The 12,158-nt window shown below is 33.0% G+C and overlaps 2 protein-coding genes across 5 annotated transcripts; one reads left to right on the plus strand and one right to left on the minus strand.

The window, feature by feature from the left end:
- The first annotated feature begins 1,566 nt into the window (after positions 1-1,566).
- On the plus strand, positions 1,567-8,437 carry LOC137821878 (phosphorylated adapter RNA export-like protein). 4 transcript variants are annotated; one of them, XR_016515374.1, is made up of 7 exons: positions 1,567-1,686; positions 2,053-2,329; positions 4,611-4,716; positions 5,429-5,498; positions 5,594-5,666; positions 6,448-6,591; positions 8,020-8,359. XR_016515374.1 is itself a non-coding variant. In XM_068626668.2 (5 exons), exons 2-5 carry the CDS (start codon positions 2,067-2,069, stop codon positions 8,275-8,277), a joined length of 771 nt encoding a protein of 256 aa, XP_068482769.1. In that variant the 5' UTR covers positions 1,567-1,686; positions 2,053-2,066; the 3' UTR covers positions 8,278-8,437. The 4 variants fall into 4 exon arrangements, 1 of the variants encoding a protein (XP_068482769.1); XR_016515375.1 differs by lacking the exon at positions 5,429-5,498; XR_016515376.1 differs by lacking the exon at positions 5,429-5,498 and having other exon boundaries at positions 5,607-5,666.
- Positions 8,438-9,705: 1,268 nt separating this feature from the next.
- LOC137822509 (putative protein phosphatase 2C 72) lies at positions 9,706-11,652 on the minus strand. The gene is made up of 5 exons (XM_068627405.2): positions 11,301-11,652; positions 10,704-11,027; positions 10,461-10,575; positions 10,139-10,362; positions 9,706-10,057 (listed from the first exon to the last, which is right to left on the minus strand). Exons 1-5 carry the CDS (start codon positions 11,469-11,471, stop codon positions 9,851-9,853), a joined length of 1,041 nt encoding a protein of 346 aa, XP_068483506.1. The 5' UTR covers positions 11,472-11,652; the 3' UTR covers positions 9,706-9,850.
- Positions 11,653-12,158: the final 506 nt, after the last annotated feature.

Genomic DNA, 12,158 nt, shown 5'->3' on the forward strand with positions numbered 1-12,158 from the left:
TCTTTTGTGATGTCGAATCATCTAATCGAGGAGGAGGAGGAGGTCCATTAAAAAAATAATTTGATGCTTAAGTCATAATAAGTGATTTAGTACGATAGATTAGTAAAACGTAAGTGAGTGAATTGTTCACACGCACAAATATTCTTATTTGTTTTTCTTTGCACGATGTTAATTAATAATTACTTAAATAACTTTGTATAACAATTTATTAGTGTTTGATATTATTAGACGTTTAGCTATACATGAGGAGTTATTAATATTCAGTTACAATATTAAGAGCAAGAGTTTAATTACTTACTAATGAACGTTACATCAAGTTAAAGAGGTAACCGACGGTTATTATGAGTAGGTAGAATTATTATTATTATTATCATTTTAAAGTTTTATTATAATTTTATAAATTTATTTATTAAATTTGTTATTATCAATATTTATTATTATTATTATATGAATTTATTTATGTTATTATTATGTTTTATTTAATATTACCATTATTATTATTATTATTATTATTCATTATATAATTTAAAAAAAATATGCTTTATTATTTAAAATATTTTTGTAATTATACTATATAATTGATTATGTATATATTTACGTATGTAATAAAATAGATATATAATAAATTATTGTTGTTCTCCCATTGTAATACAAAAATACAAGGATAAATGCATAAATTTGTCCTCTCTACTGATTTTTTAGCTCTTTTCTTCATATATTTAAGGATTTGTTAAAATATAAACTATCATTCTTTTTCTTTGTAAATTAGTTTATGCAAATGTGGTAGTAGTAATTGATTTTTTGGTTAGTGGAAACAGTACTCCTTCTCAGACATCAATTTCACATATATCTTTTTTGGTGAGCTAAACTTACGTTATTCTATGAATGTTGTTTAAAGTTTATATTTTTGCTTTAATTTGAAAAAAAAAAAAATTCACAGGAAAAATTATCACCTTTATAGATGATATATCATTATCATATAAAAAAATTAAATACTTTCATATTAAAGCTAAGTCAAAATGATAAAATTTCACAATTTACCCAATATTTCCATCATCATCGAGAATTAAAATTTACTGTACATAAACATTAACTCTATATTTCTTTATGTCTTTTATATCACAATGATGAGTGCCCATTTGGCGGTGAAAAACATGGTTAATTTGCACGGGCTTATTTTTAATAAAAATAGGTATAAAATTAAAGAGCTTTTAATATTATTATTTAATTAAATGGAGTTAATCTCAAATTAATATTATATATTTTTATTTCACTCTTTATCAGATAAATGCCCTGAGCATAAGGGTAAGTCGTGCTTTATTAATTTTGAACTTAATTTTTTAATAATTGTGATGTTTAAAAAAATTAAATATTAAAAACATCTTTTGCAAATAAAATCTATCATGATGCTGTGACAAAGCAATATACAATTATTTACTAAAAATAATATTTTTTAAATCCCTATTAATATTTTTTTTCTTTTTTTATAAAATTTAAACCAAATTTCACCCTCCTCCCATGATATACAAGTTGGTATAAAAGGTTGAGACCCTCTCTTTTTCTTCTAAACTCTGAATTTCCAGAGTCGCAGTACTCACTCGACTGCGGCAGTTTTCTACTCCGCCGGCTCACATAGAAGCATTGCGCATCGTTCTCTCGGGTTTGGTTTTTCACTGCAGTGCCAAGGTAACCTCCAAATCTTTTCGATTTTATCTTTCCACTATGCTGTGTATGTACCCTTAGTGCAATCTTGTGTGGTTTAACTGCAATTAGTTTTCTTAATCGCTCTATTTGAAACAAATGTACGCACCGTTAGGGTTTTGCTGAGTACTGCTTTTCTATGTTTAATCAAAATTGGACTCGAACGTTAGTAGACTATTTTTTTAATTTTGTTTTCTCTCCAATCCTGCGTTAATATACCACCCCCGTTTCATCTCCCTGTCTTTTTTTTTTTTTTGTTGCTTTCTGGTTTTTGTATTTGAGATTATAGTTCTCCTGATAATGTTTTGTATGTTCATGGTAGTTGACAATTGATGATGCTTCTGAATACAGGTTAACTGTTTGCTATGGAGAACGGGGATAACATTCTGGATGTCATATATGAGGAGGGTGAATTAGATGATATGGATGGTGATGTTGACATGGCTGATGTTGAAGAAGGGGAGTTGGTGGAGCCAGATACCCAAAATGTTTTGGGACAAAGCAGTGCGGGAGATGTCAATGAAGCAAATCAGGAACCTCTCAGTAAGAACCGCAAGCGCAGAGCCAACAAGAAGAAGAATAAGAAGAAGAGGAAGGGTTTAGGATCTAATCCCACTGACATAAACAGGTTCAACTTTCTGCCCGATTTAGTTTTGAAAGGAATTGTCATGTTGGCTAAAATATGATCAACCCATTTAACGTTTTAGTTCATGTTCTTTCACCTCCATAACGTTTGAGGTGTAGAAGAATGTTGTTCAATTTATTACTGAGCTTGGAATCCCTTATTCACACATGTCCTGAATAAATGATAGCAGAACCATAAAAAAAACAGTTTCAATTCACCCCATAGTTCCATATCCAAGCTTTGCACTAAGTTCTTTGTATAAACTTCAAATCATCATCTTTTGCAGTTTCATTCCCTTCATTTTTTGTTTTTTTTTTCTCTTTCATGTTGTGTGTTATGAATATATGGTGGAATGGAAGCATAAGTGATGGTAAGGTAAAGGAAAAGGCATGGTTTGGGAAGAGGTGGAGCTCCATCCAGTGCTTGCTGAGGAGTAACAAGCTCCAAACTATAAATTCTCAAAAATGATAAAAATTACTTTAAACTCGTTCATAATTAGCAATAAAAGGTCATTGGGGGTCTTAAAACAAAAGTCAAATATATAAGTTTCCTAGGAATCATTAATTATCGATCAACATCTTCTAAATCCAAGACTTCTGCTTATCATTTTCACTGGCTAGCTGTGCACTATTTCTTTGACCAGTACACAGTGCCGCTATAGCACACTTTTGTCTACTACAGCTGCTACACTAAGCAACTGCCTTGCTGTGGCAAGCCCTATAGTGATAGGGGCCTCTCAGCAGCTAGAGTGTTGTTTTTTAAAATCATGGCTTGTCTTTTTCTTTAAAACATCCACTGTGATAAGGACTTGGTAGAATCACATCACAACCATTGCATGTAGAGCCTAAGGCCTTGTCGTTCCCTTCCATTTAATTGCATCCAAACATCCCACTACACTTTGCAGCCCTAGCACCCAGCTGGCTAGCCATGCACTATTTCTTTGACCAGTCTTAGGCAAACACTGCAATGTTGAAGATTCCATACGTGCTGTTTTTGTTTTGCAATTGAGATACATGGTGGAAGGTTGTGATACAAACTGATAAGAGGAGAACCATATCATAAAAGCTACCCATTGTAGTTGGAGAGACCATGGCCATATAAATCCCACCCTAGAATCCCATATTTTAAATGTGAGCTGAAGTTATACCTTGCAATTGGATACTAATGCACCAATTTGCACGTTCTATAAACAAAGATGGAAAAATATGTTTGTTTATGGCTTGTAGCTCCAAAGGCATTACTGTTGGCTTAATAAACTCATTTACCTTTGTAACCCAATATAATTTGGAATCCTAATATTAAGGATGGTTGGATTAATATTATTTCCTAAGAAGCCCGGACACGGGCACGGATACGGAGATACGGCTAAACTGAAAATTATAGGACACGGGACACGGCTATATATAAATTAAAATGTAGTAATATATTTTGTTATATGAAAAATAATCAAGAAAAACATAATGTTTAACTTTTACCTTTTGGAGATTTTAATATTTTGTTTGAGATTTTATCATATTTTATCTGAGATTTAGTGTGGAAAAGAAGAGTTCTTTAAAACACTGAACCGCGTTTTTTTTTCGAGCTTTTCTGGCGTGTTCAAGGAGGGAAACCTGTCCCCTCCGGCGTATCCAGAAAGAGGGCCGTTTCCGGCCCAATAAAAAGTGTCCGACACCGTGTCGGGCACGCTTCCGCCGCGTGTCCGTGTCCGCGGTGTATCGGACACACCGATGGCACATTTTTGGCCGTATCTGAGCTTCATTTATTTCTTAGTTTTATGATTGTGTTTTGCTTTCCTAACAATTCTTCTTTTATTCAAATAATGGAAGTTGTACTAGCGAACATAGAAAAGTATATGCAGTTTATTGGTGTAGCCCCAAAGTCATTGCCGATGGTATAACTCATTTACCACTGTGACCACCCAATACAATTTTGAATTCTAATACTAAGTATTCAAGAATTATGTATTTGCTTCTTTCTTTTTATATGGTCATAAATGGCAGTATCATTGTCTGCTCATTTACCACTGTGACCCGATACAGTTTTGAATTTTAATACTAAGTATTAAAAAATTATGCATTTGCTTCTTCCTTTTTATATGGTCATAAAATGCAGTATCAGTGTCTGCTCATTTGTTATATTAGCCTTAAACCTATATGGTATTTGAATCCGCAAACCTGTATGAACCTAATATAGATATAAAGTTGTTTTTCTGTTTGTCCCTTTAAATTTTGTCAGAGCCTTTATGTTCTGTGATTGAATTTTTAGCAATTTGTCTGTTTTTCAGATTTGTGTTAGATACGTGTCGACGACTGAAAGAGAAAAAGTCATACATGGTATACAATGCTGTGGGCTGTCTTGGGATCTCTGCATTAAGTGATCTTGTCAATGAGGTATTGAAACCCTGCTATGTACTCAATTTTGGTTTAATAAGCCAGTTTACTGTGTTTGCTAGTATATAGATGTTAGATTTTGTGTGAAATACCATGGCCAATTGGAAATTAGAAATTAATTTAAGAACCACCAAGCAACAATGCATTATATGACTTGAATAACATTGATATCTGGCAATAGTGTTCAATAACTGTTATGATGATAATTACTGCACAGGAGGATCTGTACCATCCAAATGGTTTACTCCTGACTCCATTCCTGCACTGGAATTTGCTGTCTCTGTTCAATAAGTTCTTACCCTTGTTTCTTGTCTTAGTTCCTACTAGTTGTTTCTGTCATTTGGACGCCGATTTCATATATCTGAATTCGTAGTTTTGCTAATTATATTTAAGTTTTTGTTGTTAAGATTGATTGTCTATGGTGATATTAGTTTGATGCGATTACTTTGAAGTACTGCTGCACAGTAGTGATTATTTTCTTACAGTGTCTTATTATATCAGCTTCTTTAACTCCTAATATTGTGGTTTCTGCGACCTCTTGTTCCAATTTTACAAATGTTGTTGGGTTCACATGGTCCTATGACTACTTTCTGAATACTCCTGATTTTGGCTTCAGTCACTAGCTTAATGTTCTTCTCTCTTGATTTCCCATTGGATTGCGCTTTGTATTTCTTTGAAATTTGTATTTATGTGAATTCATTTCTTCAACGAGAATGTGGATATGTTTGGGAGGAGACATAATTTGCTCACCTGTTTTGGAGCTAAGGTCCTAACATATTTGGGTGAGCCTTGAGCTGGTTATTCTAATCCACTCTTTCAAGCACCAAATGGCTATTCATATTCTCTGATGCATGCAATTTTGTCCCTAACCTTGCAGATTTTTCTTCCAGATGCTAGTTTGCTCCTTCCAACTCTCTACTTGAGCCTCGATGTTCCTGGCTGAACCACTAGTAAGCCTTTTCTCCATCAGATGTTGGAATCATCTTCAAGACTTAATACACACAGCTCTACACTCATAGCTCGAATACCAGTTGGTAGAATTGGTTTAGCATAATCTATAATGTGGCTTAGGCAAGGGTTAGAAGATGCAAAACAAATGTTTTCTTGGATGTTCAAGATCAGGACTCTTTTCTCTGTCTAGAAGTCTAATCCTTTGTGAAATAATAGATGATTTCTCTCTCAAATCTCAATCTCCTCTTTGTTAGAAGCAAAATATGCTGTTTGTTTTGTACTATTTCTGTCTGCCCAAGCCCAACTAACTAATTTCTCTCTAGGACACCTAACTAACTACTTATAGGAAATCCCTCAAACCCTCATTTTCTACTAAAATCCTCTCTTTTTATGATTTATGAACCTTTCAAATGATTTTAAAATATCTTAAATTCATCTTAAACCACCTTTTTTTTAGAAATAAAGATTTTCAGCTTTTTTAGGCAGTGTGAAACGTATGGAAGGACTTGATCTAACAATAAAATATATTGTGGAACTAAATTTGAGTGAAGATTTACCTGGTGACCCAAATAATACGTTTAAGTAAAAAAATACTAATTATATTTTGTTGCATGTGTTTTGTGCTTTGTATGGAATCACAGCGCGTGTATTAACGAGACGTTTATACTTCAATTTCTGCTGGAAGTACCCATTTTTGTTCTTGTTTTGTTAATTTCTAATCTGGGCAACTAGTCTAGTTGATACATTGTAAACTAGTATAATGATGTGGGGAAGTTACAGGTATATGCAATACAGTCTTGTGGAGGTCAGAAAACAGCTGATGGTAGACGTTACCGGACAGGGGGTGGCATACTGTGGAGCATCTTAAAAGTTAGGGAACCAAAGGTCTTTAAAGAGATAATGAAAAAAACAAAGGAGTTTGAGGTGTGTGACTTTTAACCTTCACATTTTTGTTGTTTTTTGTTAATTTCTAATCTGGTCAAGTTGTTTTGTCGATACACTCTTTTAAAAAGATAAAAAGTTTTGTTCCCCTTTATGCAGCGACAACGAAGTTTTTTTTGGAGGGGGGTTAGTATCAACTGACAATTTGCCTAAATGTGGTTTTTCACTGAATAAAATTTCTACTATTTAATCACTGCAAGTTTGTATTAAGAAGGGATTTTTTTTCCATCCAACTAAATTAAGGAAGGGCTTCGTTGGTTCGCCTCTGATTTCTGAAGTGTGTGGTATTCATATGGCCTTAAAATGTAAGGGTGAAAAGGTTATGGTTAACATTTTTTTCACTTGGATCCCTTAAAAATGTAATTTGTAGTTTACTTAAGTGTGAAATAATGTCAATTGATGAGAAAATTGAGTTGACACATCCATGATGATTTACGGAAACCCCTTAAGGATGAAGCCTTGCTATGTTTCTCCTTGTAATATGTACCCGTGGATGTTAGAAAAGTATACTTTATTCAATTATATTCTAAGATTCTATAATATGGACAGGTTTTCTGGTCCAGCAACTTCAGTTCTACCTCGGAAGTCTGAGTATTAGATAGTTTATCATAGGCAAATTAACCTTATTGAAACAGAATAATATGGACAGGTTTTCTGGTCCAGCAACTTCAATTCTACCTCCAAAGTCTGAGTATTAGATAGTTTATCATAGGCAAATTAACCTTACTGAAACAGAATAATATGGACAGGTTTTCTGGTCCAGTAACTTCAATTCTACCTCCGAAGTCTGAGTATTAGATAGTTTATCATAGGCAAAAATAACCTTACTAAAACAGAATAATATGGACAGGTTTTCTGGTCTAGCAACTTCAATTCTACCTCCGAAGTCTGAGTTTTAGATAGTTTATCATAGGCAAATTAACCTTACTGAAACAGAATAATATGGACAGGTTTTCTGGTCCAGCAACTTCAATTCTACCTCCGAAGTCTGAGTATTAGATAGTTTATCATAGGCAAATTAACCTTACTGAAACAGAATAATATGGACAGGTTTTCTGGTCCAGCAACTTCAATTCTACCTCCGAAGTCTGAGTATTAGATAGTTTATCATAGGCAAATTAACCTTACTGAAACAGAACAAATCCCCGCTTTGCAAAGAAAATTTGTTTATCAACTCCAATGCCTCTATGGCTCTTAGATGATTTCATTGGTGAAATTTGTTTGCCTTACTGGTATTCTGTTTTTGGGAAAAATTTGTGATTGAGATTTTTGAAACAAGCAAAAAATTTGGGGAGAATTTGTGATCGAGAGATATCTATTTTAATTCGTGTTCAAACCATTACTGAATTGTTTGGGTATTACTAACTGTTTTTGTTTTTGCCTTTGTGTTTGATGTTTATCCTAATGCAGAAACAATTCAAGCAGCCTAATGTGGCGCAACGACCTGTACCAAAGAAAGAGGATTCTTCTCAAGGAGTGCCCTTTTCATTCTCTGGCAGGGATGAGGGCAATATTTCGGACAGTGATTTTCATGTATCCGAGCTGCAAAATCAACATGAACCAGGAACTTCTTTAGAAAAACCTATATCTGTGCATGATAGGTTAAGGATACCAATATCATATGATGACGATCTGCTGGTAGAGAATCCAGTCAATGATGCAACCTGAATCTGGAAGTAGAGTGGAATTATATGGATACATATCTCATTTCCCTCTGGGACTAGAGCTATACTTCATTCTCCTTCTGTTCCGTTTTGATCTCCACGCGGCTCTCCTTTTTTTTTTTTGGCTTGTGCAACTTTTCTCATTAAAAAGAGGGTTTTATTCATTTTGCCTTACTGCTATCGATTATATACTTACGCTGGCAAAACTAAAGAATAAAAGCCAAAAAAATGTAAAGAAAAAAGATATTTACTGCTGGACCTGTTGATATTATAATTAGCCAACGCTGTCGGAAAATTTTTGGTTGTCTTCCGCATTTTTTATCTTTTTTTATTCTAAATTTGACGGAAATACTTATAATATTTAAAATATAAGATATATATGAATTTATATATTATATAATTATAAATTTATATATATGAATTTATATATTATATAATGTATAGAAAAAAGATATTTACTGCTGGACCTGTTGATATTATAATTAGTCAACTTGCAAATTTTTTGGTTGTCTTCCGCATTTTTTATTCTAAATTTCATGGAAATACATATAATTTAAGATACCATTTATATATTATATAATTATAAATTTATTATAATTATATAAATTGAAAATAAAATTTTATATCTAGTAAATTTTTTTTTCACGACTGGTTTAAAAATATTTATTTTTTATTTTTATAATTATACTAAAAATTTATTAAATAAGTTTGAGTATATAAAAAATTAATATTTTTTCCTTCTTAAAATAGTGTTAAAATCGTGTTAGAATTGTTATAAATTCAACAAATATTTTTTAAATTGGATATTCTTAGAATGTCGGTGTTTATGTGTGTTCAATACGAACATGTCATTTAAGAGGAGTGTTGGAGTTTTATGTCATTTAAGAGGAGTGTTAGAGTTTTATATGTTAAAAAAAACTTGTATATCTTTTTCATTTATTTTAGTTTCTCTCTCTATATATATTTATATATATCAATGGATAATTTTTTCCACACATTTTATTTCTCAATATATCTCTAATTATTCATTAATTCACTTAAAATATTTTATTTATTTTCTTCTGTTTTATTTCTTTTTGAATAAATATTAAAATTTATTCTCTCATTCAATAATTAGAATTATTACAACGTATTTTTCACTGATAATATTTGGAGAGTTTTATGTTTTAGTGATTTATTGGATGTATAGGGTACGGTTCACATATTAGTTATATGGTGGGATATAATTTTTTATAGTGATGAATTATATTGTTAGTAAAGTATTATCTTATTACACTCTTTTAATATTATTCTTTTTCTTTCGATTTCTCACAATTACATCGTTTATTTTTAATTCTGTGAAACCTGGTTGTGCAGGGTAATACTCCTGATAATTAACCAGTTTTCATCGCCTGACATTAGCCTTGTTAATTATAAATCTAAATTATATAGAGGTTGTGTAGAAAAAAGAAGCCATCATGTATTAAGTGTAGAAGATTATACGATAGGAGAGATACATGGAGATTTATAAAGTAGAAAAGAGAAATAACAGAAGCACTACATCTTCTTTATCAGCTATCTATGGCTTGTATTTGTCATCATGGATTTCCACTTTTGATGGGTAGAAACTGTGGTTTCTTCTGGAGGAAGAGGCAAACCACAGTGCAGTCATCAGGCTTAGAAGAAGGATACTTGTTTTTCCATGCTAAAGCTGATGCTTCCACTACAGCCCTTGCTGCTTCATTTTCAGAGTCTGCTGCCCACACAATTGAGGAAACCTCCTTGTTGCTTAGTACATCCCACACCTAAATCAGGAAAAGAATAAGTCAATAAAGCAAAATCCAAAATAAGCAAATAAACGTGAACATGCAAAATAAAACACTTACCCCATCACTTGCAAGAACAATAAATTGGTCGCTAGATGTTAGAGTGCGATGCGAAATATCCGGGATGGCAATGATACCGTGGTCTTTGAGCACGAAATCTCCAAAAGCCCGAGACATGGCTAGACCTGGGGAGTTCTCATTGGGTAACCACACTCTCTGGATATGCGGTTCTTCCTTCAGGGCAAATACACGCCCATTGCAACTTTTTATGCGTTCTGCTTCGCCTGCATTTCAATGTACAATCACAAACATCATCTCACGTTATTTACTTTTTACTTAGTTTTAACAAGACAATCAACAAGAACGGTGGTATTAGCCTTACAAGGTAATCCAGGTTTCATATCCGTGGTCAATTGAATGGCCATGATTTCACCGTCCGAGATTGTCCCCAAGATTGCTCTCGAGTCACCAAGGTTAGCCATGACAAGATCTTCACCCTGTTAATTTATCCTTATGCATGTTACTTCTTATATATTTTCTATTGTAAATAGCTAAAACTGAGCCACATATGATCAAGATTCAGTCAATGATAGTTCCACTTTCACGGTTTGGTAGGTTGGTTTACCTGTCTTATGATAACCACAGCCGTAGTTCCACTGCATGAGCAGTCCAGATTCTCTTGTAGCTTCACCTCCTTGTCCATTACCCTGAAACCATCAAGAATGGCTTCTTTCCATTCTTCAAAATTCTTGTTTAGTGGAGCTGATGAGTCGTCTTCAACTTCGTCCACATTGTCTAAGGTGTTCGTTTTTTCAATCTTTGCATGCACTTTTTTTTGGTTCAGTATGAGTGAACACAAACGGCTGTTCACTATTTTGCTGACTACGTGACCATTCCTTCCATGCCCATCAAAAACACCACAAAATGCTGTGTTTTCCGTCCCATAAACCTAATAAAGGAAGCAGGAAGAGAAGTTACAATAACTTTTACGTGCTTCTACTGCGTATAAATATGGATATATACTATACAGCTTGTTTAAAGTACCAATACGTTAAGCATTACTCAAGTTCAATCTTAAATTTGTGTGCATCAGAGAACCTTCATTGTGAAATACTAACACATCTTATATATAATCTTAAGCGATTACTCTTTGAGTCTCAACTAGGATTCAAAAAAAAAAATTTGTCAAATATAGTTTCATTTTAACAAACAACATACATACCTGACAAAGGGTTGCAGCATCTTGGTTGAGTCCTTTGCTACCTTGTTTAGAGTAAGCAGAGGAAAGTCCCCTTAGAAGCTTGGTTGCTTCAAACACCAATACACTTTCATCACGAGCCTCTTCAGGCGCTCCATGAATCGCTGAAGATTCAGAGGATATGCAGATACCCATTGAGACTTTTTCTCCTTTATTCTATTCAAAATATGAAACAAGTCTAACACTCACGAATTAGAGGACCCAATATATAGCAATCATTTGCAATTTAATAAGCGAAGTTGCTTATGTGGTTCCTTGTGGGAAAAAGCTTAAGCTAAAAGGTAAACGCAATAATGGACGGTTTTTTAATGGTTATTTATTCAACTGGAATGTCCCAACACTGGCTTTAAGGGACAGAGTACGTCTATTCCTCAAATAAACAATAATCAAATGGCTCTCATTTTCTATACTTCAAATTAAGATCCCTAACAACACCATCACAGATTCTAACACTTATGCAAAACTATTATCTCGTTGAACTATTCTTCTACCCATGTGATGAAGTAACATTTTAACATATTACGTTTCAGTTATGGACTTTTGTGAAATACGGATCAAGTTTCTTGTATTCTTGCAAAATCATTTGTTCTCAGAATGGTGCATGGATGAATCTAGTATCTTAACCACTGATTAATTTAACTTTGAAAATAATAAACAAAAACGCATGTTGATTTAACGTTTTTATTTTGTAAGCATGGGTTGAAGAAAGGATGGATCCAATAATTAGATATCTTATTTGAATGGAACAACATTTTAATATATTTAATTGGTATTTGACTTTCATTATGTTTTAATGATGAAAACACAGATTCAGAATAATTG

Source organism: Phaseolus vulgaris, chromosome 9 (assembly GCF_051622355.1).
Source record: "Phaseolus vulgaris cultivar YP4 chromosome 9, ASM5162235v1, whole genome shotgun sequence".
Lineage (NCBI taxonomy): Eukaryota > Viridiplantae > Streptophyta > Magnoliopsida > Fabales > Fabaceae > Phaseolus > Phaseolus vulgaris.

What these genes read in the sequence shown, in the direction of transcription:
- LOC137822509 (XM_068627405.2), bottom strand. Translation starts at nt 11,471, where the DNA reads ATGGGTATCTGCATATCCTCTGAATCTTCAGCGATTCATGGAGCGCCT. An exon ending in ATGCTGCAACCCTTTGTCAG is followed by an intron (nt 11,028 to 11,300) that starts GTATGTATGTTG and finishes TTCCTTTATTAG; the next exon opens with GTTTATGGGACGGAAAACAC. An exon ending in CTGTGGTTATCATAAGACAG is followed by an intron (nt 10,576 to 10,703) that starts GTAAACCAACCT and finishes ATAAATTAACAG; the next exon opens with GGTGAAGATCTTGTCATGGC.
- LOC137821878 (XM_068626668.2), top strand. Translation starts at nt 2,067, where the DNA reads ATGGAGAACGGGGATAACATTCTGGATGTCATATATGAGGAGGGTGAA. An exon ending in AATCCCACTGACATAAACAG is followed by an intron (nt 2,330 to 4,610) that starts GTTCAACTTTCT and finishes TCTGTTTTTCAG; the next exon opens with ATTTGTGTTAGATACGTGTC. An exon ending in AAAAAACAAAGGAGTTTGAG is followed by an intron (nt 6,592 to 8,019) that starts GTGTGTGACTTT and finishes ATCCTAATGCAG; the next exon opens with AAACAATTCAAGCAGCCTAA.